General features: G+C 44.4%; 1 protein-coding gene across 2 annotated transcripts; it reads left to right on the top strand.

Moving 5' to 3' along the window:
* Window positions 1-877: 877 nt before the first annotated feature.
* On the top strand, window positions 878-26,540 carry NAPG (NSF attachment protein gamma). Of its 2 annotated transcripts, none has more exons than XM_002713567.6 (12): window positions 878-1,125; window positions 5,776-5,843; window positions 8,061-8,145; window positions 8,768-8,785; window positions 9,440-9,470; window positions 14,308-14,417; window positions 14,547-14,613; window positions 14,880-14,950; window positions 20,231-20,309; window positions 22,033-22,112; window positions 22,701-22,830; window positions 24,206-26,540. In XM_002713567.6, the coding sequence occupies exons 1-12, from the start codon at window positions 1,070-1,072 to the stop codon at window positions 24,347-24,349; spliced, it is 939 nt and encodes a 312-aa protein (XP_002713613.1). In that variant the 5' UTR covers window positions 878-1,069; the 3' UTR covers window positions 24,350-26,540. The 2 variants fall into 2 exon arrangements, with proteins under 2 accessions (XP_002713613.1, XP_089161460.1); XM_089305334.1 differs by having other exon boundaries at window positions 971-1,125; window positions 9,440-9,504.
* The last annotated feature ends 30 nt before the right edge of the window (window positions 26,541-26,570 follow it).

A 26,570-nucleotide genomic window follows, 5' to 3' on the forward strand; every position in this document is an offset into this window, starting at 1 on the left:
TGGGGAACAGGTGGCTGAGCTGGGGTGATGAAGGAAGGATCCTTATGCATAACTGCCCAATAGTAATTATCACAACAGAGTGCTGGAACCACAAACTTATCTGGGTAGGGCACTGCCACCTCTCCCAGCAAGTACTTCTGCAGACAGCCACCCAGCAATGGCCCTGCCTCAGGCTCACGACTATCTTGTTACCAAGCACCGCGGTCCAAGATTATTGTTTCAAACCTCTGATGTAATCCACTTCATTTTTTGCCTTTAAAAACTTCCCCTTGCCTCAGTCTCTGAGCATGCCCATAAGTTGCCTACGGGCTGCATACTCCTATTGCAATGCTCTGTTAGCTTCAAGTATCAACATTCTCTGCTGTTTGTTTAGCTCGGCAGCAGGTTGGAAACGGAGAAGCTGAATAGGCATTAGAGGAATCACCCGAGTGGGCACTGGACTCACCATGGATTATGAATGGAGCCAAGAGTAGTACTCACTACTGTTTTTACTAGGCTGTCTCAAGCGACCCTTCCACAGTTTGGAACACGGGAGTGAGTCTGTGACAGTAATCAGGGGTTACAGTCTGTGTTGCTTATTGACTGACATTTAACTGATGCTCAACAGGCAGAATGGGTGAATAAAATTAATAGGATTCCAGCTATGGCACACACAAACTTCAGATCTGATAAATAACCAGTCCCCTAACTCTACAAACACAATGCACAGGTTTTCCCATGAGGGCAGGGTTTTTGTTGTACTCCCTACTGATCTTCCGAGGCCTGCAGCAGTGCCTGTTTGGTCAACGAACAAACATGCCCCCTGCAGTAACTCCACCACACTGCGCTAAAGCTCCGGGGCCAAGCGAGCCCCCATTCTGCGCCTGCGCGCAGTCTCGGCGGGAGCGCGGGTTTGGCTTCCGGCCGCACTTCGCCGCAGTAGATTTGAGCCCTCCGGCCCTCCGTTGCGGCGGCCGTGTCGCGCTGTCCCGGCTTCCTTCGCGGTGTTCCCACGCCTACTCGGCCCTGCTTTCTCGGGGCTCACGGAGGAGGTGCCGTCGCCCTCCACGTCAGGGATCGGGCCGTGCAGATGGCGGCTCAGAAGATAAACGAGGGGCTGGAGCACCTCGCCAAAGCCGAGAAATAGTGAGTGAGGGACCCTCCCGTGGGCTCCCCTGGCGGGGTCCTCGCACCCGGCGGGAGGGCACCGGGACTGGGATCCGCGGCTCGCTGACGCCCAGGACGCTGGCGGGGGGCTCTGGCCGGGGCCGGGCTCTGCGCCTGGGGATCGAAGGTCGCCCGGCAGCCGGAAGTCTTCGGCGCGCGGATCCCGTGCGGTGCAGAGCGGGCTCCCGGTGCGGAGTTCGCTGCTTTCCGTCCAGCCAGGGTCTCGGACCGCGGCCCTCGGGGCAGGGTGGCTGCCTGGGTGGGGGCTGGCGTGTGCACTGTGGCACGTTTGGCAGCGTCCCTGGCGTCTGTCTAGTCAGTGCCATTAGCACCCCCCGTCCCCTTCCCTCGTTTGCGACAACTCAAATATCCCTGGGGAGCGAACTCTTCCTGTTGAAAACCGCTGCTGTGGAAGAATCCCAGAGTTATGGAGGGGGCTGTGATTTGTCCCGAAAATCCGTCTGCAGACCCTTCTCATCTGCCAAGCCTACTGCTCTGGGAGCGACAGCTGTGCCTTTTGTCCCTTTCTGTGTCGGTCCTGTCGCCGTACGGGTGCGGTACACAGTAGGCGCTCAGCTCCTGTTGGTGGAACTGCATTGATTCTCCTTAACCAATCCTTTTGACCTCACACCCCTCTCCCCCAAAATCGTCACTGCAGCGAATGTTTTAATCTGGCATTTCTCCATGCTGAAAAACCGCCACTGTGGGCTGGGGGGTGCTTCCATTCATAATTTGCTACTTCGAGACAGCTTTCCAATTGGAGAGTCTCCTTTTACCGCTTGCTCAAGCTGTAGTGTTGAAAGATGGATGAGCCAGTTTTCAAACTGGACAATTCAAGCGCTTTCTGTTCCTCCATGTTGCTTCCAGGCCCGCGGTCCTGGGGCCGTCTGTTCAGGAGGCCCCCACAATGTCTTTTTTTTTTTTTTTTTTTAAGATTTATTTGAAAGCGTTACAGAGAGAGGTAGAGACAGAGAGAGAAGTCTTCCATCCGATGGTTCACTCCCCAAGGGCTGGAGCTGCGCTGATCCGAAGCCAGGAACCAGGAGCTTATTCCAGATATCCCATATGGGTGCAGGGGCCCAAAGACTTGGGCCATCTTCCACTGCTTTCCCAGGCCATAGTAGAGAGCTGGATCGCAAGTGGAGCAGCCGGGACTCGAACCGGTGTCCATATGGGATGCCAGCACTGCAGGCTAGGCCTTTAACCCGTTGAGCCCCAGCACTGACCCTGTCTCACTTTTCGGCCATTGGAGGGTGAACCAATGGCAAAGGAAGACCTTTCTCTCTGTCTCTCTCTCTCACTGTCCACTCTGTCTGTCAAAAAATAAATAAATAAATAAAAAAAAATAAAAAAAAATAAAAAAGTATAATTAGAGTGGTGTGTGTATGTGAGAAGGATCATAGTACAGCTTATTATCTATGAAGAGTTGGGGCCAAGTATGAAGGGATGGCCGTGAACCCTAACTTTTCTAGGCAGTGAATAACCAGTGGGCCTGCTTAGCTTTGGTTTTGATGAAATAAATATGGGAGCATTGCAGGGCCCAGGGCAACTGTGGCGTACTCAGTAGGCAGGGCGACAGAGTTGTTTCTCTGAACCCGCACCAGCCGCTGGGGGATGCTGGAGTAAGCAGAAGTAGCCTCTCCCTGGAGAGCTCAGATGCACAGGAGGGTAGGTGAGTGAGCAGTTGAGGGAAACAGGTTTCCAGCGCTAGCGGACAACCTTCCATGGGGAGGCAGAGATACGTGGCAAGGAAGAGCTGGAGTGGAGGAGAAAGGCGGGGCTGTTAGCTCCGCCTCCAGGTGCTGTGAGACCCATCCGTGGGCTGTGTTAAAGTAATGGTCCTGGGGCCAGGATCCAGGGACATTTAGTCACCGTAATGACCTGCCGGTGTATGGAGGTGAAGCTGGCACCCGGGTTTAACCTGGGAGATGGAGTGAGGAGGGTGCCTGCTGTGGTAATGGGTATAGGTGAATGGGCCCAGTTACGGGGAGGCTGGGGCAGGGAGATGCTGGATTCAGGCTTGATGTGTTATGCTTAAGTACCTTTAGTTGCTCAATGGTGGCAGAAAAAATGGGTCAGGAGCTTAGGAAAAGAAAATATGATTTTTCTCTGTTTTCTAGTGATGATGTAGTTCAGTATTACTGAGTAGTTTTATACTGAATCATCCCAAAGGCAAGCATTTGGGATAACACTTAAGATGCAGCTCGGGACCCATATCAGAGTACCTGGTTCCCGACTCTTCTCCCGATTTCAGCTTCTTGCTGATAGGAACCTTGGGAGGTGGCAGGTGATGACCCAAGTGGTTGTGTTCCTGCACCCACCAGATAAAATTCTGGGTTCCTGCCTTCATCCTGGCCCAACCCATGCTCTTGTGGGCATTTTGGAGGTTGAACCAGTGAGGGGAGAACCTCCCTTTCCCCCCTACCCCCACCCCACTTCAAATAAGCTAAATTTTTAAAAGTCTTCCCAAATTTGTGGTGCTTTTCCTATAGAAACTATCAATTTCCTATTGACTCTTAGGACAGAACGAGTCAAAAGTACTTACAGTTATACCCGTTCCATGTGAATTGAGCATAGTGCCTTGTTTCTTCCTCATTAATGGTGCTCGGTTGACTGGGGATGATTTGCTGTATTTTAAAGTCTCTGGCCCTTTCTGTGCCTAGCACATTGAACAGTTGAATGATTATATCCTGTTTTGGTGGGATTTAAATATATTAATATGCAGAATGTGAGGAGTACTTTGGGGCAAGGACAGAGAGTTTGAATTTTGCCTTATTGTGTGTGAGTTTCCTCCATTTCATGGATAAGACAAACTGCAATTTAAACAGTTTTATTTTTTGAGTGATAAGATTTTTTGTAAATTTGAAGAATTGCTTACAGATTTGAATCTTGTGACAGTGTACACATAAACTAATATTAGAAATTAAATATGTTAATCGGCAAGAAAAATTGCAAAATTAGGGCCCCTGGACGGTTCACACAGCTGACGTAAAATACAGGGTGTCCTGAGCCCTCTTGGGGATCCCCCCAACCTTCACTTAACGTTGCTTTCTGATTCATTTGATCCTAGCAGTATGCAATGTAAGCAGGCTTTCACTAATTGACTTGAAATTTAGAATTTAAGGTGGCGTTTAACAATTCTTAGGAACCTCCAGGTTTGGCCATCATTGAATTAATTTAAACTGTAAATCTGAAATTATTTTGAAATTTAGAAAAAGAAATACACTGTTGCAGGAAGGACAAGTAAGGTGAGGACTCACCCTTGACTGGACCTGGATTTGGCCCTTAGGAAGCCAGGAGCGTTCCTACAAAGAGGTTTCTTTTGGTTTTTATAATGGCCTTCTCTTTTGGGTCTTCTCCCTGCTCGCTAGTGGCTACTTCTCAGCCGTATTTTTGCTGTCTCTCTCTGATGCTCCCTTGAGTGTTTTGTCCTCGCTCTCCAATCTCCCTAGGGGATTTATCTGTGCCTTGCTGTAACATATGCTGGTGGCTCCTTGGTTTGTGTTTGTGTCTCCTGTGAGCGTGAGCTCAGGAGTCCACTGCTAACCACACTGTTCCCAGGCTTCTCAGCGTTTGATGGAGTTGTTGTTAAACCGCGCATCGCTGACCCGCGGCCAGAGTTTCTGGTTCTGTCGGGGTGGGTGAGGTCGTCGATGTACATTTCTAGCAAGCTCCTTTGCAGTTCGGATGCTGCTGGTCTGGGGACCACGCAGTGAGACCCTGTGCTCTGGCTGTCGCACAGACTTTAAAAGGAGTGAAAGCAAGACGAGAAGGGAGAGATTGTGTGTTGTATTTATTGTGAATAAGTATGGACAGAGATGAGCAAGATAGCGGGTTTGAATGTGATGGCTTCCTTTTTTATTTTTTTAAGATTTATTAATTTGAAAGGTAAGGTAAGATAAAGGGAGAGACAGAGATTCATTCCCTACATGCCTGCAATGACTGGTTCTGGGCCATGCCGAAGCCAGGAGCCCAGTACTCCATCTGGGTGTCCCGTGTTTGTGGCAAGGGCCCAAGTGTTTGAGCCATCTGCTGCTTTCCCGGATTCATTAGCAAAGAGCTGGATCAAAATTGGAGCAGTCGAGACTTAAACCTGCAATTGTATGGGATGCCTGCATTGCAGGTGGCAGTTTAACTTGCTGTACCACAACGCTGGCCCCAATGGCTATCATTTTTTTAAAAAAAATATGTGATTTGGGGCTGGCCCTGTGGTGTAGCAGGTGAAGCCGCTACCTGTGGTGCTGGCATCCCATATGGGAGCTGGTTCGAGTCCCGGCTGCTCCACTTGCAATCCAGCTCTGCTATGGCCTGGGAAAGCAGTGGAAGATGGCCCAAGTCCTTGGGCCCCTGCACCCGTGTGAGAGACCTGGAGGAAGCTCCTGGCTCTTGGCTTCAGATCAGCGCAGTTGCGGTCTTCTGGGGAGTGAACCAGTGGATGGAAGACCTCTCTCTCTCCCCCTCCCCCCCTCCACTCCCCCTCTCTCTCTTGCTCTCTTGCTCTACCTCTCCTTCTCTCTGTGTAACTCTTTCAAGTAAATAAATAAATCTATAAAAAAAGTGATTTATTTATAATGTAATTTATAAATGTGGTTGGTATCTTCTGTTAAATATGTGTTTCTTTTATTCTAGCCTGAAAACTGGTTTTTTAAAATGGAAGCCAGACTATGACAGTGCTGCTTCTGAATATGGAAAAGCAGGTATTTGTGACTGTAGCCTTGGTGCTCCTGTGTGTAATCTCCAAATAATTTGCCGCGTTCATCTCAACATAATACGTAACTCTTAATACTTTAATATCTAAAACAGAAAAAACAACTGCAGGAATCTTTGCCTTTTCCTCCACTTGTTATTTTTAGGGGTCAGGACCCAGGTACCTGTCTATTTCATGCCAGCAGAGGTGGGGGAGTGTGGGTGGTACCAGCTCCAGTTCTTAGCATTTAGCATTGCTTATATGTTGGTCAGCTTCATAGGCTTGAGTCATTTAAATACAATACTGCAGCCCTGAAGCCATATGCCTCTATTATGCTTATTTATTGAATAAGAAATTTTCTTTACTTTTTTTTTAAACTTAGCCTCATGCTAAACCGATCTGCAAGTTCTGTTTGTCATATGCTTTTTGTGAGCCTCACTTTGAGATACACTGTTACATATTCATGGAGAGCTAAAATTATGTACATATTTTAGTAAATTTCTCGATATAGGGTATGGACTATATAAAGTACCCCAAGTATTGAAAAACCCAGAACACATTTGCAGTTGGACTTCAGCAACAGTCCTGAACATAATTGCTAGTCTAACAGAGATATTGTGGGCAAGGGCTTTGGGGCAAATTTTACTTTAGTATCTCACCACAGACAGACAAATCAGCTAACGTGAAACTGATCAGTATAAGGTGGGATTTATTTTCTGGATTAAAGAACTGATAATGAGTGTTCAGCACTTTCATTTAAATCCTGAGGAAACTGTCTCTTGCATGATGCAGATTGTTTCAATCTCATAATTAAAGATAGAATTCTTAAAAGTCCAAACTTTAAATGGATTTTATGGACACCTTATATAAGGGTGTGTTTCTGACTGACTCTGAGGGAAATGTATTGAACTTGTTTTCTTTGTCTGGAAGACCTTCAGCTTGTTTCGAAGCTAAGTATTCTAGGTCAGATTTTTTTCATGAAAATATTTTGTACTTATTTTCTTTAAAGAGTTTATGCAAAATATATTTAATCAGTAGAATAAAATTTTTAAAAAGGCATTTACGAAACAATGTATAGGTTGGGAACACTAATATTTTGCTTGTTTTCAGCATTTCATTAAACGGAATTTTGAATGTATTTTTAAGAAACTAACACGTTTCTTAAAGCTGTCTGCTTTTGACTTGTTTGTAAGCCAACACCGGTGAGTTTTCCAGCATGTGTAGGCACATGTTTTCTGGTCACACCTGATTGTTACACTGTGATGATTGCACTTTTAACACCTGGCTGTGTATTTCAGCTCTTGACCAGTTTTGTTTTCATAGACACTGAAACAGCAGAAAAGCTTTGTCTTTAAAAAAACTGTTGCTGGGAACTTATCTATGAAAAGAGAAGGCTTACGATAAACTGATGTGTTTGTTGGTCTTCAGTGTGCAAATGATTCTAAGAGTTGTAACTAAAGCACTATTTTTATTGTTCAATGTAAAACTAGTAAAATAAAATGCTGCCTTTCGTGATTAAAGAACTTGTCTGTTATTTGTTATTTGGGAGTATTTGGGGGTGTTGATGGATTTGAATGGAAGTATCATGGATGTTGCCAGTAATCAACACTTTTTTTAAAAACACTTGAAAATACTTTTAGATTTTTGATAATCAGAAAAATTGTAAGTTTAAAAACTTACAATGTTGGGCCGGCGCCGTGGCTCACTAGGCTAATCCTCCGCCTAGCGGCGCCAGCACACCGGGTTCTAATCCCGGTCGGGGCGCCGGATTCTGTCCCGGTTGCCCCTCTTCCAGGCCAGCTCTCTGCTGTGGCCAGGGAGTGCAGTGGAGGATGGACCAAGTGCTTGGGCCCTGCACCCCATGGGAGACCAGGAAAAGCACCTGGCTCCTGGCTCCTGCCACCGGATCAGCGCGGTGCGCCGGCCGCAGCGCGCCTCCGCGGCGGCCATTGGAGGGTGAACCAACGGCAAAGGAAGACCTTTCTCTCTCTCTCTCTCTCTCACTATCCACTCTGCCTGTCACACACACACAAAAAAAAAAAAAAAAAAAAAAAAAAAAACTTACAATGTTTAAAAGTTTAAAAAATATCTGTTTAATGATACTTCCTAAGCATTTAATTAAGTATATTTTGTAATATTGTGTAAAATGAAGATTTTGGTGATGATTCATGAGAGGAGTTTTTTAATGATGAATTAAAAAAAGAATCGATTTTTTTTTCTGTTTCAGCTGTTGCTTTTAAAAATGCCAAACAATTTGAGCAAGCGAAAGATGCCTGCCTGAAGGAAGCTGTTGCCCATGAAAATAACAGGGCGTATCTTTTTAAACACCTTATCGTCTGTTGCTATCAATATGCTATACAAAGTAAAATGCTTTTAGATTAGACAATGCTTAGAACAGTTTTGCATTTTTAAACTCTGAAGGAGCATTCACAGTGCCCTTTGACTGTAGGGTCCGCACTGATTTGCAGAGCTGCATTTGGGAGTTGATTTTCTGTTGTTTTTGGTTTTCTTCCTGTTAGTTTCACTTGGGAAGAAATGAGGGAACTCTGTAGACCTGCACCAAAGAATGAAGTAGCACAAGCATTGAAAATTTATAAACTGTTGTATAAATTTGTGTGCAGTCTTCCCTAGGTATTTGAAATGAGATTTATAAGTAGCTTAAAATTTTGAATTTTCCTGATGTATTTTAAACCATTTAAAAAGTTTCTTTTTTCTTATTTGCAAACTGTGGTCATAATAACCTTGCATTTTAGTAAAATTCTTTAATGTATAATCAAAATAGTTTCTAACTTGTACAATGTTTTTCACTGGGATTCTTTTGAATTACGTAATTTTTAAGAGACATCAACAGGCATCAAATAATGTATTTACTTGTTTGTAGAAGTATCAATTTCATTGTTTTTCCTTAACTTTGACTTTGTTACATCTATTCAGTCTTTTTCATGCTGCCAAGTAAGTAAACATTCTCCACATTTTCAAGAACTTGTAGATTATGTTTTAAATGCCCCTGTTTTTCTGTAGTTCAGTCAGTTGTTCCCAAGTTAACATATTTGTAAGTAGCAAATTATTTTGTTTTGGCCTAATTTGTTTGCAGTTTTCTCAGTCTTTACTTGAACTTGAAAAATTAATTCACTCCTGTCTGTAAGGTAGATGGTGTCTCAGTGACATTCAGCATATTCTTCAGGACCATTTTGTTCAGTAGCCTATGAAGAAAATGAGTACATTAGAAATGCTTTTTGTACTGATAGTTAATTGTCTCTATGCAAGAGAAATAGGGGGCTTTCTCTTGCTTTTATGGAAAGTATTTTTTTTAAAGTTTAGATATGTATGTCGCCTGGAAGGTCATTTAACCTTTCTGAGCCTTACTTTTCCATATGGAAGATAAAATCCTTTCAGCCTAATTACCTGACCTTCTAAAGGCATTATTTCCCATAAAAGTAAAAAGTGGAAGTGATGCTCTATGATATTGCAAGCCTGACATGATATTTTATGCCTGAACCATGTTTAGTTGAAGTCACTTCCCCACCAGCAGTACCCTCATCAGAAGATTTCTCCTCTTGTTTATTTCTTTAAGATCTCTTCAGAGAAATTCTGTTCTCTTTACAGAGCTTATGAGCAGGCTGGCATGATGTTGAAGGTCAGTAATGTTGATGTGTCACACCACTGTGTAGGTAAGATGAATGGACCGGGGCGTTAGTGTAGAATTTTTGTTGAGGTTTTCCTTCCTGTAAAACAGGAGATGGTGAAGCAGTTACCTGTTGGAGTAACTCTAATCGGGCCTGCAGCGTACAGTTGGTGTCTTAAGGCCGGGGATGTTAGGAGTGAAACTTAAGATACAACGCCTTGGAGGGACTGGAAGCAGCAAAGTTCTAAGTTGGGTGCCCAGGACAGACGTGCATTACTTCAAGAAGGGCCGTCAGGGATGTGTCCTTGCTTATGAGAACTTAAGGACATCTTAATGCAGTAAAAATGTATGAGTATGTATATTTACTCACGGATTATAGGAAGTTGAGACTTTGTTCATTTTATATCAGTTGGGAGCAAAGAGAACCACAGACGTACTCTTGCTGCTTCACTGGTGGTTTTGGGATGGAGTAGTTTGACTAATACACCTATGCTGCCTGTTATACTTACGCTCTATGAAAGCAGGTTAGGAAGTGACATCCTGTAGTAGTGAAGACAGAACATAGGATGTTATGACCGTGACTCTCAAAGTAGCAACTGAAATGAAGTATTTTCCTTTCCATTTATATATATATATATTTTCTAGTATGATAAAATTAATTTTGAATTACTTTTTAAAAACATATTTATTGATATAGAAAGTTGGAGTTAGACTGGAAGAGAGAGAGAGCGAGATCTTCCATCCACTAGATCACTCACTCCCTGGATAGCTGCAGAAGCCAGTGCTGAGCCAGGCCAGAGCCAGGAGCCAGGAGCTCCATCCACATCTCCCAGTGTGGATGGTAGGGGCCAGATACTTGGGCCATCTGCCAGTGCTTTTTGCAGGCCTTTAGCAGGGAGCTGAATTGGAAGTGGAGCAGCCAGGATGCGAACCGGTGCCCATTTGTGTTTCCTGTGTCGCAGTCGACAGCTTTACCTGCTATGCCACAATGCCAGCCCCAAATTGTTTAGTTTTGAATCTTCATTTTAAGAACTTAGGCTTCAGTAAAGCCTTTCTTTTTAACGTCTATGACTTTTTAAAATGTTAACTTACTGGTTTATTTCAGTGGCCACATGTTCACTGTAGGAACATTTAATTAAAGTAAATTAAAATTAAAGTAAAATCAAAGATGCTCAGTTTAAGTTTCATAGCCTTTGACCTAGGAATCCCAATTCTCTGAATCTATCATAAAGCAATAAAGTGTTCGCAAAGGTTTATGCATAAGGATGTTTATTGAAAAAATGACAATCTAAATTTTTAATAGGAAGCTGTTTAATAAACTATGATGCAACTTTATGATAAGCTTATATACCCATTGAGGTAAAGCTCTCCTAGCTAAATATGCACCTGAATTGGTGTGAGTTATGTTGTAAGCAGTTCCTTAGCAACTATAATTGCCTAGGAACTGTCATAAGAATTTCTCCTGCGGCCAAAGAAGACCAGGTATCTGCTGTGGCCATCTCCTGTCTTGATTTCCCCCTGACAGTTAGGAAGCTTTCAGGTGTCTTTTACAGCCTCATTGTACCATGTGCCTGTTAGCAGGAAGCGCAATCTTGGCACAGCAATGCCAGAACACTGTTAATTCTCATAGCCTCAGTTAATTTTCCAGCTCCTGTGCTAAGACTTGATCTTCATCAGAATTTTTTGTTCAGGCATCATTTTTGTTGAGGCCTGGGGGTTGAAAAGTCACTGCTTTGAAGGAAAAGTAAGCTTAATAGATAAGTAAAGATAAAAGAAAGTTCTTTTTGGCATGCTCATATATTAAATTAAGTGCCTTGGGACAGTCTTGGTCAGCATTAGGTGACACCATTAGTCCACAGTTAATTCTGTGGGGTAAAACTCCTACCAGTTTGTCATACAGACCTTCACATTTATCTTCCAGCAGGGCCTGGGGAGTAACTGTTTGTAGGTGGAAGATTGAGGGCAGCCACCGAGACGTGTTGCCTCTGACACCAATTCTGTCACTTTATGACTCTTACGTCCTAGGAGCATTAAAGTCACTAGGCACAACCCACTGAAAATAGCCATATTCTGGTGAATGGTAAGCTTCTAAGTAGGCAGCCATCCTTTTTTGTGGAAAAATATCAGTATAGTGGTTGGGCATTTGAGTCACAAGTCCATTTGATTGGGTGCAGACAGGGAGATGTAGTTACACATGTTGACATGTAGGACTCAGCTGGCGCTTACGTGACACAGCCTTCTCATGTAATGATGCTCTGCCAGTCTCGTCTCCGGGAGAGCTCAGGAAAGAGGGTTCCTGTGTTATATCCCACCAGTGTTTATCCCACCAGTGCTTTTATATGGTGGATGTTCAGTGTACAATTAGTGGACAGGTGAATTACAGGGAGAAATATTCTGCAAGAACCGAGATGGTCCTTGGTGCTAAGGTGGTGAGACGGGCTTTGCATTCCCACGTAGCCTTCCACATGTGCTGCAGCCTTACATTCTTTCACCTTTGGATTCTTCAACAGAAAGTTTTTTTCACTGAGATTTGGGGATATAGTAGACTTTTCCACTTTAATAAATGATAGCAGTTTTATTTCATAGCATATCTTTCAGCCTGTTTTCAGTCTCCATTGCTAAGTGATTTTAAAAAGGTATATTTTGGAGTAACAGCCCAAAAGCTGTGTTCGAGATAGCCCATGAATTGGTCAGCCTACCAGGGGACTGTCTAGGCAGATTTGAAAGCAAGCCATGAGGTGTCAGTGTGGTGTCTGTTTTAAGATTCATGTCAGCCCTGAAGAGATTACTCTTGGAAACATTATATCTGGCTTTTCAATATTGTATGTGTTTAATTTATATTTAAAATTTTTTTCTTGGAGATGTTAGATATCAAGTCCGTAAGATCCCGAGACCGACTTACAGATTAACTGTTAAGATTTAGGGTCCTATAGATATCAGCCAGAATGAAGAGGGTTGCAAGTGCAGATGAACTCAGAGCGTAGGGGAATGACAGATCAGTGAGGCAGGCCAGAGTGTAGGGCAGTGGGCAATGGGAAGGAGATAGAAATGCAGCCGGTTCCAGGAGGCAGGCGTGCCTTATCTACCAGGACAGCTGCTGCCCAGCCCAGCTTGTTACTGACAGTGTAGGAAGGCAGTCCTGCCATGGCCGTAGCTGTTGATCTTTTTAATAGGAAGCGACCACACTGTTTCTGTGAAAAGATCTGTGTTAAAAATATGGCACAGTTCAAGCAAAACACACTTAGAAACAAGAGACAGTCCCTGGGCTACAACTCTGTGATCTTTGGTGTAGTCCTTGTTTAGGCTCAGTAAATGTTTAGAGAATTGTAAACGCTCAGAAAATAGTAAAGAGCGAATTTCTTGGTTCCTGCTACTTGGCTAGTTTTCCTTGAAGCCTGAAATGATGATGTGCTCTGTGTAGAAATTAACTATGGTTTGTTTATGGCTTAGTTAAATGAAACTTGATTAGTAGAGTCACCGTGTAAAGACCTTTTATATTACATCTGCAGGGGATATTCATGAAGTTCATGGAAAATATGTTGTAAAAAAATGTATGAATTTCAGGGTTTTTTTTGCACTTAAATAAACTCACAGTAACTTGTTAAAATGAGTGTGAACAGGATCTAATTTGAAGCACTAGCAAGGGTAAGAAAGCAGCTTCCAAAGAGCCACTGTCAGAGCCATGTATGTTGTACTAAAATTGGAACAAGAGCAAACGTCCAGTTTGTGGGGAAGCCAGGGTGGAAGCATGGTAAAATCATTGTTTTACGAAAAGTTTATGGGCACAGTGCTCCAAAGAAATCAGCAGTTTACAAATGGGTAACGGATTTTAAGAAAGGACAAGTTGATGTTGAACATGTAGCGTTCAGCAACAAACTGTCCACATCAGTTTGCAAAGAAACCAATTAATGTTATTCATGCTTTGATTGAAGAGGCCTGAAGTTGAGCAGCAGAAACAATGGTCGACACCATAAACATTTCAGTTGGTCCTGCTTTTGACTGAAAAGTAGAGCAGACTTCTGGCTTAATGGGTGCCGAAACTTGCACGCGGATCAGTTACAGACAAGAGAACTTTCAATGGAAATGTTGAATAAGTAGAATCAAGACCCCGAAGCATTGCTCTGAAGAGTTGAGACAAGACATGAAATAGTCCTGACGAGCGAGTACAGCCAGGGCAGGGGCTACCAAGAGGTGGAAGTGGTCCAGTCAAAGCAAAGTAGACCTATCCAGAAGAAAGGGCTTGGTGGCCGTTGTTTGAGATGCTGAAGGCATTTTGCTTGCAGATTTCAGGAAGGCCAAAGAACAATCCTAGCTGCCTGTTACGGGAGTGTTCTGAGAAAGTTAGCCAGAGCTGCGGCAGGAACACATCTGGAAAAGCTTCAGCACAGGCCTGTCCACCATGATAAAGCTGCTGCTCATTTTCCTCATCAAACAAGGACACTGCTTGTGAGAGGTTGATGGGAAATGTCCTGCTTTGGCTCCCTTGGATATCTTTCTGTTTTCTAACTAAACAAAAAAATCTTTCAAGGGCACCCGTTTTTTTCTTTAGTTGATAACTGAGAACCAGTTTGTGACATGGTTAGATTCTTAGGACCCTGAGTTCTTTAGGGATGGACTCAATGGCTGATGTCACTTACAGAAGTGTCTTAAACTTGGTGGATCTTACGTTGAGAAATAAAGTTTATATTTTTTATTTTTATCTTTTCCTTTCACTTTTTTATGAACTGCTTGAAGTCCCATTGTTACTTGTTACTCTTATGAACTAGGAGCAGTATAACTGAATTTTTGATGGTTACTGTATTTCTGAAGTTGAGGCATTTCTGATCTGTGCTGTATCCTGTGCCTGCAGGAGATGCAGAAACTGCCAGAGGCTGTTCAGCTGATTGAGAAAGCCAGCATGATGTACCTGGAGAATGGCACCCCTGATACAGCGGCCATGGCATTGGAGAGAGCAGGAAAGTGAGTGCTGGGGCCTTAGTTAGAAGCACAGATATCTCTGTAAAAGTCACTATCTTTTGGTTTCAACAAAGTTCTTTAAAGAACAATTTTCTATTTCTCATATAAGTCAAATTTTCTTCTCTAATTCAGGCTTATAGAAAATGTGGACCCCGAAAAGGCTGTGCAGTTGTATCAACAGACAGCCAATGTGTTCGAGGTAAGTTTGACTTTGACTTTCTTCTTTCGTGACTTAGAACGCTTAGATTCATAATAAATAGCAAGCAGACAGTGATTGCTTCGGGAACCTTTCCGTGCTCAGAGCTGCTCTCCAGCTCCTTTATTCTGTTAGAGAGTAGTCAGTGGGCCAGCACCCTTGGCGTTCTTGCTCTTGAGCCAGAGCTGTTACTTTATGAAGTGGTTGGTGAGAGACGAAAGGATGTCTGCATTAAAGTGGCCACACTTCTTTTTCTTTGACCCCTTCAGAATGAGGAGCGCTTGCGGCAGGCGGTTGAGTTACTAGGAAAAGCCTCGAGACTGCTGGTGCGAGGGCGCAGGTACGCCTTTCAGACTGCTTCCCCTGCGTCCGCGTGTGCTCTGACTCCACATTTGGGACTGGTAACTTGGGGGATGGCTTGTTCATCTCTTCTATGTAAACTGTAGACACACCAGACCACTAGTAGAAAAATGAACTTATACTAGACAGAAGGCATATTGGATTAGATATTAAACATACGCTGGTTTTAAAGGGTACAGCCAGAATTTATCATGGAGTGCGTTTCTTGGCTAACACTGGCTTGGCAGCATGGGAGCGAAGTCGTCTTGATCTGTTACTTGTTTAGATTATAATATTGCTCTCTTGAGGAAACTTTTATGTGTAAGTGAGAGAGATGCCTTAAGTGCTCACCTGTGAACATTGACAGGTTCTTGCAGCCAAATAGTGTCATCAAAGAGACTGTTGCTTTTTTGAAATCCTTTGTGTGTCTGACTTACGGCATAAATAGCCAGACCTTTGAAAGGTAGGCTGCTATTGGATTTTCCTTTTGTTTAGTATGTCGTTTATGCTTGGTAAACCATTTCTGTCATCAATAAAATTGTTTGCCCAGTTCTCCTTTAATGATGTTAAACGCCTTTAGGAGCTCGGAAGTCTGGAGAGAGAGATCCGAGTTGAAACTTGCCCAGAGCTCTCCTGTGACAGAGAAGACCCAAGATCTGTTTTGTCAGGGAATTAAAGTAGAAATCAGCGTTCCCAGAAGTCAACAGCCGACACACTAACTCAGGCAGTTCCCACCTCACATGTGGTTCTGTTGAGCCGCTGTGAGTGCTTCGCCCAGAAGCAGAGCTGTCCCTGCCGATGCTGCAGGGGCAGAGTGGCTGTGCTGTGAGGCGCTGTCCAGGCTCCGCCTCTCCTGAGGGGGAAAAGGTTCAGTGATGCCTTTCCTGTCTTTTCATTCTGCCATTGGGTGGAATAGGAGAGGAGACAGCAGATGGTGGGCGAGCTCTGCTGGGCCTTTGTCGCTTTTCCCTCTCCCTTCCCACCTGAAGCTCCTCCAGTGCTCCCAATGCCTCTCTACCGTGCCAGGCCCCTCCTTCAGACTCCAGGGCAGGGGAGGAAGGGGTGAGGCTAATGACAGCCCGGTGTGGGCGTCAGCTCTGCCTCTGGCGTCCTAGAGCACTTCTGCTTTCACAGTTCTCTCCCTTTTGTTTCCCAACCTGCACATTGTCTAAACTTGAGAGAGAGGCCAGGGTCTGCTGTGAGAGGGGACCATTCTGCAGCCGCGGATCTGTGTCTCTCTAGAGCACGCTTAGTGGTCGTAGCCGCCCGCGTTTTGGAAACACTGCCGGTTGGTTGTGACACATGCGTGCCGACGGCTGTTCTGATAGGTAGTGAGTTCCTCGCAGGCCGCGCTGGCGGGGACTGCGGCTGCGTGGGAGCAGGACTGGAGTGCTTGTGGCTGTTCTTAGGAGGCGGGCGTTGATGAGGAGGGCAGCTAATAGGGTCTCAGTTACATCTTGACTGACTGTATTTTTTTCTTGCAGTAAAATACATTTTTTAAATAGTGCTTTCTGCTGTATTTGAACAAAAACTTGATTTTATGGAAATACTCTTTTGAATTGTCTAACAACATGTGAACTGATTTAAATTTGTTCAGGAATATGAAGGTGTCTGATAACTTTGGAAAGTATTCCTGGGAACCTGTGGTATGAAAGAATTGTCTGCTGCCTTGGTACTTCTTTCAGGAACTTAAGTAGTGTAGGGTAAGAAAAAACGGAGTTTATATAAAGGGGAGATAATTGAAGCAGCTGTGAGATATTATTAAATGCCTTGAATTGATACTGTGATTATAACCTGCTTGGAGGCCGTTAGTTGCCAAAAAGAACTAGAACAGAAATAATTATATACTATACATAAATCACATCTACTCACAGAATGGGGCATAAAATTTTAAATCTTTTGCTTATGTTTGGTTAATATACTTTTTATGTGAGACTGCAAGATTTTGCCCTAGTACTTCAGTTTATATGTTAGTATGGTAGGATTGCATTATCTGTTTAAATGTGTTATATTCTCCTGTTTGTCCTTGAGTTTCAGAGACCCGTAATTCAGAAATAGTTCAGAACTGGACTTAGGAGGCTTCTGGGATAGCCTTAAAATCAATCCTAAGGGGACCAGCATTGTGGCATAGCCAGTTAAGCACCTGCAAGGCCAACATTCCGTATGAGTGCCAGTTCGAGTCCCTACTGCTCCACTTTTGATCCACCTTCCTGCTAACGCATGTGGCAGAGCAACGCAGGATGGCCCAAGTCCTCGGGCCCCTGCATACATATGGGAGACCTGGATGAAGCTCCTGGCTCCTGGCTTTGGCCTGGCCCAGCCTTAATCATGGTGACGATTTGGAGAGTGAACCAGTGCATGGATGATCTCTTCTGTATCTCTCTCTCTCCCCCTCTCTCTCCCTCTCCCTCTCTCCCTCCCTCCCTTCCTCTCACCCTCCCTCCCTCAGCCACCTCCTCCTCCCCCCCTTTCCGTCTCTGACTCTGTGTTTCAAATAAAATAAATCTTAAAAAGGAAAAAGTCAGTCCTAGTTCCATTTCCTTTGAGAAAAGGCCTTTCCAAAAAGTTCATCATGTCTTCGGGCTTGCATCTCTGTGCCCTCAAGGGGGGTTGGGACAGCTGAGCCGGCTGACATGTGTGTGTTATTCTCAGTGAACCCAGATCCCATTGTAAGACCCACTTAGCAAGGGCAAGTGCTTCTTCCTGCCAGTCAGGTCACTAGATCCTAGCACGGAGAAGGCTGGGTAGTGTGTCTTTGTTGGAGCGGGTGGCGTACTGGTTTGCAGAATCCCTAGGTTTCTGTCTTAGGTGACTGTCCTGTCCATGGTGCCAGGAGTGACTGAGGTGACAAGTGCTAACTGCAGGCATATCAGTGATGGTCGCAAACTGAGTTGGGAATATGATGCATAGTCTAGCGTGTTGTGTGGAAAGTTCAAAATCTGTCTTGGAGTTCAGGAAATAGTGGGGACAAGAGGAAGAATTTGAGTCACTGCCCGAAGGGGGCTGTTGAGGGCGTGGGGATGAACGAGGGCCTCCAGCGGTTTCCTGTCACATGCATTTATGTTCTGTGGGGCTTCGATTTGGTTTTGTTTTATTTGGGTCTAAGTCTGATTCTGAATGACAGGAGATAAAAGTAATTTATTGTCTCTTCAGCAAAACCAGGTACATTATGTTAGGAGCATTAAGAATTATCTGATAGGAAAGTAGAAATCATTACATTTCATTATAAGTAACAAATAATTTCCTGAATACTTTGGAAAATAGTTGGCTTTATATGCCGTCTCATGAACTTTTAGTGAAACTGGTGAAATTTTTTGACTATGAACCCATGTAAGTACACAGTATTTCTCTTGGCTCTTTCTCCTAGTTTGATAAAAGCATAGGGAAATGCTATATTTATACCAAGGAAATAAATAATTCGTGTGTGAAGAACATAACCTTTATAGTTAAAAACATGAAAAACTTAGTATACCGAGATTCCTACTAGAATGATCTAGTCTAGGCATTATGGCTACAGAATATTCTGATGTGATGCATTTTATAAAACAACATCTGTGATCATTACAAATGGTACCTGAATACAGCTACGTGTATTCCCCTTGCTTAGTTTTCTGTTTGTGTAACAAATTGCCACAAATTTAGCAGCTTTAAGCATCACTCATTGATCACCGCTCAGTCTCTGTGAGAGGAAGTCTCAACATTGTGTACAGCCGGGTCCTCTGCCCAGGTTTCCCAGCTGAGGTGAGGTATCAGGTGCTGCTGCTTCTCACCTGAGGTTTGATGCCTCTTCAGGCTCACTCACTGCTTGTGGGCAGAATTCATTTCTGTGCAGCTGTGTGACAGTGAGCCCTGCTTTCTTGTTGCCGCTCCTTCGGCCAGGCCAGCTCTCGGGTCTAGAGGCTGCCCTCAGTTCCTGAGCGTGTGCCTCCTTAGGTGCCTCACAGCATGGGATTTTGTCGCTGATCGGAGGCCCGTAGCTGTCAGTCTGCACCTTTAGGACTTACCTGATGAGGTCAGACCCTGCACAGGAACTCTCTGGCTCACTCAAAGGCAACTGATTACTGTCTCATCACGAAGGAGAGGTCCCATCGTAGTCAGAGGTCTCAAGACGAGACTGTACAATGAGTGTTTTTGAGAGATGAGAATCTTGTACTTCCACTGTGGCACTCAACTTACAAACTGACTTTGTTCCAAAAATTTATCAGGCCAGCTTTGAAAACTTCAGAATGCATTTCTCCAATGAGCATTATTTTATGAGACATTACACTGCCAGACACACAGCCCACAAAACTTCAATTTAACTCACAGTATGAGTAGCAGAATTAACCGCAAAACAAGCCACTGTGTGTATACAGATGCAACTGTTTGTAAAAGATACTTAGCATGCAGATCAATGGGGTGTGGAGGCTGTAGCATTATTGTATCTTTATTTTCAGTCACAGCAGCACCTCTCTGTTTCCACACTGCAGCCTCTTGCCCTTCCTGGCTCTGGGACTGTGTGAGTTCCCAGGGCTAAGCCACTGAGTAGTTGCTCTCATGACCTTGGACTGTTCATTGGATGAGAGAATGGGGGAAGACTGCAGAATGCACCCAGTCACAAGTTGGGTGCTACTAAGGGACTCCTAGAATTTGGAGTAGAGTAAAACTGTAGGGAGATGAGGATTTGCTGGAATTAGGGCTGGGAAGAGGGATGGTAGGGCTTGGAGGGTTTTGGGGGAAAAAGTTTGGTGATTCCTTTCCTGTCATTCCATTCTGCCATCGGGTGGAACAGAAGAAAAGGAGACTGGGAGAGTAGATAGAAAAGATGCTGTTGAAAACCGAGGTGTGGAGAGGATTTTGTTTGGCTCATGGGGCCCAGGGCAGAGTGAGGGTGAGTGTGAGTTGGGGCAGGGAGGGAGTACTGGATGGTCTTTTCGTGGGAGGGGAAAAAATCGGGTGGTGAAGTTCAGGACTGTCTTTAGTACATTTTCCAAAGCAGTTCGCTGAATTTGACAGGTGCTCATGAGGGGCCAGTGCTTACTGTACATAGACCTCTCCATGTGGGCTACCCTATTCCTGAGTTCTTTGGCTTTCTCTGTCATCTTGATGCCTGCAAAGGGAGAGTCAGACATTTCAGAGAAGCCAGATGGGCAAAGCTGATGGAAGTTGGGTTAGGGAGCAACCACTCAACGCCGTCCCCTTTGTTTCTCTGGAGTCCGTGATGTGAGATCTGTCATAGAACTCACCTCTACTGTACCCCGTTCAGAATGGCTTGTTTCACATTTCTTTGTTCTGTCTCTAGGTTTGATGAGGCAGCCATCTCTATTCAGAAAGAAAAGAACATTTATAAGGAAATTGAGAATTACCCAACTTGTTATAAGGTATTCTTTAAAAGTGTTCAATTTTGGCTTTGGATTGGATAATGTTTCATATTGCTATAAATAAATACTTAAGATGGAATTCTGTGGCTATCTGAATATTTCTGTAAAGTAATGCTTAGTGGACCTCAGAGTCTGACCAAGATTGAATAAGCCTGTGGAAGCCTGTCTCTTCTGCTAATTACAACTAAAACTATCGAAAAATATAGAAATACCCCAGACTCGGGAGAAGTAAATGAAAGCAGGCAGATTGGGGAGGGCAGTAAACATTCGGAGAAGCAGCTGATACGGGAGTGAGCTGGCCATGGCTTTTCTTTATTTGTTCTTGTCCCATTGTCCTGAGAGAAGCCCCAAGGCGTGGAGCTGGGCAGCAGAGGCTACAGCCAGGAAAGAAAGGAGCCCTGTCTTAGAGGAACTAGGGGGAAAGCCCCATTATTTTCTGCTTCTCCCGTGGCTGTGCTCCTCATCCTGGAGCTACAGCTGTACTGGTGGCTCCAGTGAGTGGAACTCCACAAGAGGCCTCTGGCTGGAGGAACTGGGAAGATGAAGCTAAGAGAACAGGGAGAAAATGCCAGGAAGGAGTGGTGGGAAAAGGGACTTCCTGCCCTCACCAGTCTCGGCTTCGTGCTTCAGCTGTGCGTGCGTGAGACAGGCTCAAAGTAGGAGTGCAGTTTTGAGAATGAAAGTCAGATTTAGACTACTGTCCACGTCTCCCACTGCTCCTGAAGGGCTTGTACATGGGGCAGACCCAGAACAGCGCAGCGAAGGATTTGAACTAAAAAACACCACCCAGCGCAGGTGAGACGGCGGCCGCCAGGACCGAACCGTGCTGGTTGTGTGCTGAAAGCCTCCACCTGTGCAGAGAACACAGCAGAGGCTCTGCGGGTGACTTCGCAGACATCCAGGATCCAGTCCAGAGTAACTGCACATACAGAACCTGGAAAAGACAACCGATGAACCCCAGAATTACCCAGACGTCAGAATCGCCACACAAAGACTTTGAAGCAGCCGCTGTTAATTGGCTCCACGGGAAAAGCATAAACACAAAATGCATGGAGAAGACGACTTGTTTTTATAGAAAAACTATATAGAAACTATCAAAATGAACAGTTTTAAAACTGGAAAATGCAAGAACTGAAATAAAACAATGGAAGGGCTTAATGTTATGGAGGTGACAAGATTCAGTGAGCTTGAAGGATCAGTGAAAATTTCTGAAGACTAGAGGTCAGAAAGATTCTTACCAGTCATAGGCTTGATCTTATTTACTACTGCTTTTGTTGGCGTGTAAACAGTCTCATAGTATCAGTAATTTATTGATAGAGAGTTTTCACGCATCTTTCTTGTAGTGTCTTTCTAAGACCTCAGAAGTATAATTGTCTTTTTAATGCCCTTTTCAAGACTGAATCTATGGATACTTGAAAGACATTCTTTACAACATGACGGCCATGCCTCAGGCTTTGTGGTCAGGTGTGGGCCTCGCGCTGGCAGGAGCTGCCACAGCTGGGAACCTGTTAGCAGTGGCGGAGTCTCAGGCTGGCCCCAGGCCCGCTGCACCAGATTCTTCAATTCAGCAGCACCCCTGGTGCACTGCACTATGCACATTTGAGTTGCAGAAGTTCTGTCCAAGGATATTTTTCTCTCAGGGGTCCTGGGTTACTTTAATGGAGAATTTATTAGTGTCACAGATTCAATGAATTTGGACCATAATCTCCTCTTTTTGTTTTAGAAAACAATTGCTCAAGTCTTGGTTCATCTGCATAGAAATGACTATGTGGCTGCGGAAAGATGTGTCAGGGAGAGCTACAGGTAGGACGCTCGGGGGTCAGCATTTCTGTGTGTTAAACTGAGAGTGTTGCAAGCACGCATACTTCTGGCCAGGAAATTGCTTTAGGAATCTTGGTCGTGGTGGGAGCACTCGACCACCCCTTCGACATTTTACAGTAGGATTTGTACTAGTGGGTTTCTCTCCTGAGTTTGTCTCTCTGGGACTTTCATGAGAGTGAATGACTTCTTAGTCATTTAGTTCTATTTGCCTGCTAAGAAATAAAGAACAGGAAAAGGAAAAACAAGAACTTCTCTGATTATATGCTGCCGAAGGATGAAAACGAGGGGCGTTGTTGTTAGTGGTGGTTCAAATGAGCCGTCTAAATCTAGGCACTGTTGACAATTTGTGCTGGATCCTTCTTTGTTTTGGGGGCCTTCCTGTGCACTGCACGGTGTTTAGCTGCATCCTTAGCCTCTACCCACTGCATACCAATAGCACCCTCTTTCCCCCGCCCCACCCCCGACTTACATCTGCAGACTTTGCCAGACCTCTGCTGGGGGCAGGATCACCCCTGGTGGAGAAGCATTCGTGTAAGGAGAGGTGAGCAGTGTGATTTGTGCTTCCTGTAGCATACCAGGCTTCAACGGGAGTGAAGACTGCGCTGCCCTCGAACAGCTTCTTGAAGGCTATGACCAGCAAGACCAAGATCAAGTGTCGGAGGTGTGCAACTCGCCGCTCTTCAAGTACATGGACAACGATGTAAGTGGGCCCCTTTGGTTAACTTTGCTCATTGCTCTTGAAGGCTTCTAGTGAGATGGCTTCTCAGCTATGGACTTGGGAGTGTTCCTACCCTCTCTGTCGCATCCAGCTATACTCATAAAGGAGTATTTCACTTCTACTGAATTTCACTGAGGGTTAGATAATTTGTCCACTATATGGGTTTGTATCTGTATATATATATCCATCTAACTGTGTTGATATGTGAATATTTCAGTTTTTTTACTTTTTTTTTTTTTTTTTTTTTTTTTTTTTCATTTCATTTGAAGGGCAGAGGAAGAGAGACAGGCAGGGAGAGGTCTTCCATCAGCTAGTTCCCATCCCACCCCACCCACCAACCCAGTTCTTGCAACAGCCAGGCCGGAGTCAGGAGCCTATGATTCAGTCTGGGTCTCCTGCTCTGGGGGCCAGGATCCAAGTACCTGAGCCATTACCTCCTGCCTCCCTCCCAGGGAACACGTTAGCAGGAAGGTGGATCGGAAGCAGACCTGGGACTTGAACTCAGGCAACTCTGAATATGGGATGCAGGTGTCCCAAGCCATGTCTTAACCACTGCAATATGCAAATTTTTAATTCAGCCTCACGTATCAGATTCTCCTTCCATCTGCTGTCCACCGTGGTTGCTTAGTTTATTAAGTTTCCTTTAGGTTCATGTCTGAAGGAGGCCCACCATATAGCAGAACACTGTGGGAATCCAGCTTCTGAGTCAACCAGCTGTGGCTGCAGGTCATGAACTGTCTCTAAGCCTCAGCCAGCTCACCTGTGAAAACAGAGTTGCCGTGCTTGTCTTGCTGGGCTGTCAGGAGGAGCAGCCTCACAGGAGGCAGGTGCGCACCAAGTGGCCCGTGACTGAGTCTCTGTTATTTCCCTGTGTGCCTTTTTCAGTGGACCAGTTTATTTGGTCTCATAGCTTTAGAGTCTTATCGTATCAGATCAATTTTAAGACCTCTGATTTTTTTTTTTGAAACAATATATGTAGAGAAGCTATCTTTTTTAGGTAAACTCTTATAGACACATTTGTAGATTTGTATGTATTTCTTAAAAAATTTTTATCCCTAGAACATGCCCTTTCACTCAACAGATCTTTGTGTTTCATAGGTACTAGCAGTGTTACCTCACTGAGCATGTCCAGGTTATCTCAGATTCCCTGGGGCACATGCTTGACGTTGTTCCCAGTGTGTACCTGCCGCATGCGGTCACAAGGCATCAGCCGCAGAGTGTCGCTGTGCTTTGTTCTTCGTCTGCGCGGTGTGAGGTGGGCCTGGTGTTCACGAGGGTAGCGGAGGAGGCGCTGTCGCTTCCTCACATTCTGGGGTTCTGGTTCCCCAGCTCTGAGGACCTGTGTTCTCGTTGACAGTACGCTAAGCTGGGCCTGAGCTTGGTCGTTCCGGGAGGAGGCATCAAGAAGAAGTCGCCCGCAACCCCCCAGGCCAAGCCTGATGGCGTGAGCGCGGCAGCCGCCGAGGAGGAGGAAGACGAGTACTCAGGAGGGCTGTGCTAGTGTGTGACTTGCAGCCAACAAAGGGGAAACGGAAACGGAACAGGGACATCTGACAGCATCCGGGAGACTCGGGACTTGTTTGAGGGAGTCCGCTTCACTGAAGTCGTGATTTGGAGTGCTAATAATGAAGACCCAACCTTCAGTTACCATTTCCCCAAACCAGCCAGTCAGCCATGGTGTCTGCTCCCTGTGGAGCATTGCTTTTGTTTTTCTTTAGAATTAGCAGAAATATGTTGTCATTTCTGTCATTGTGGCACAATTGACTGGAAAATTTACAAGCCAAATTCTAGCTTGATGACATTTTAAACAGCCAGGGCAAACAGCGCGGGTAGTCTTCCCTCTTCGGTTCTTGAGTTTATTGTTGGAGAATTTTCTTTGCACTTCTTTGAACGATTGCTGCTCAAAGTAAACTCTACTGGTAAAAAAATACAATTAAAAAATGTTTTTGTTTTGAAAAGGAGATGTGTCCCTATGATTTTAGATGTATTTAAATTGTTAAATCTTTTCAGAGCTGAGATTGGGACAGGAAGCCTTACTCACTTACTGTAAGCCTTATAGTATTGTTTAGTCCAGAAAAGCTGGAGTTGGGCCCTTACAGAACTCTACAGGGTCCCTGTCTTCTGTGAGGTATGGCTGCTTCCTCTGTCTGTGAAAGTCATAGTGACTGACTCCAGACCTACTTAGGTTTTTTTTTTTTTTTTTTTTTTTTTTTACCAAATGAGAACCAATGAAGATGTTTTCTAAGCATCCTAAGAGAGATGTAATAATGGCATCAATCTACTGTGTAGTGCATTTTTTTCTCCCAGAATAATTTCTCATTTATTTAGATTTGCAGCTAGACTGTAAGTTGACGTGGGAAATGGTGTATATTACACACGTTTAGTTGAAAGGGAAGAATTGTGTTTGAAAGACATATTTAAAACACTGTACCATCAATATTTTAGTACTTTATAGTTCTTTCCTGAAATGCTGTCTTTGTAGCATTCCTTTTTACCCTTCAGACCCAGCTCATGATTGGAAAGAATGGACAAGCAGCAGTACACGTTCTGCACGCACACACCAGCCGGAGTCCTTGGTTGTTTATTCGTGCTCTGTCTCCGTCCCTTCTTTAAGAAGGGGATACTTGGTTTTGCTAGACTTCCTGAAAACACTGAGGAAGAGAATCAGGGATTTAGTCTCAGTTCCATGGGAGCCCTCAGGCAGGTGTGCTTGGGTGGGTGCACGTCAGTACACAGTCTTCGCTGTGGATCTGATAGAAAACACTAAGCTGTTTCATGTTTTCCACTAAGTTACTCGCATAGTTCTGCAGGTAGTCAGCTCATTTCCATTGCTTCTGTTGAGATGGTGAGCAATCCAGATAAAGCTCTATCTCAGCATTTCTTCTCAAGACGTGTTAATGTTTCAAAGATGCTGCCATTGCTGCTTGACCCCTTTAGAGCCAGTGAGGAGCTTCTGGCGTCACCTGCATTAGTTCTCTTTTGAGCTAATGAGCAGTCTCTTCAGCAGCTTTGGCAGAGCTTTGAAGATGATTGTTAATAGACCACGTTACCCATTACAACCCCAGAAAAAAAGTTTTCATTTTATTCTTCTTACATACTGAAAATTTAAACAGAAAGAGTGGGATCATTCCATGCTTTCTGTCGCAGCAATACACCTGAGCTCCAGATAACGTAAAGGGCTTGTACAGTGCAGCCTCCCTCACCCTCCCTGCCCTCTCGTGAGAGCAAGTGCACCAGGCTCGTGGGTGTTTCTTTGGCAGGGTTATCCTCTGTGCTGTCTCTGAGAAACATTTGTTCCACATCTATACGTTGTCTTCCTCTTATGTAAGTCGTCGTCTTTTTTTTTCCCCTGAGTATAGTCAGAAACAAGAAACTCAAGTGTTTACAAGAAAAACGATTTCCCAAAGTCCTAGTGTCATCACTTTTACCAAATGAAAGTCTGCATGAGTATGCTCAGAATCTAGTATTCTGTGTTCTATTATATTGTAAGTGAAGTCAATCTACAGAATATATTTAATATATTGCATTTATTTGTACATATGCAGAGTTTGGTATTTGTGTATGGAATCTGTACTTTATTCCTATTTTTTCCTGCTCTTTGATGAGTAGGATATTAAATGTGTTGATATAGAAATATAAATTATTGTTCCTGTAGAAAGATCATTATGAAATAAAACCTGGAACATTATAAACATGATTCTTTTTATTATTTTGTTTGTTTG

This window comes from Oryctolagus cuniculus, chromosome 10, assembly GCF_051225735.1.
Source record: "Oryctolagus cuniculus isolate XC-2025 breed Fujian yellow rabbit chromosome 10, ASM5122573v1, whole genome shotgun sequence".
Classification (NCBI taxonomy): domain Eukaryota; kingdom Metazoa; phylum Chordata; class Mammalia; order Lagomorpha; family Leporidae; genus Oryctolagus; species Oryctolagus cuniculus.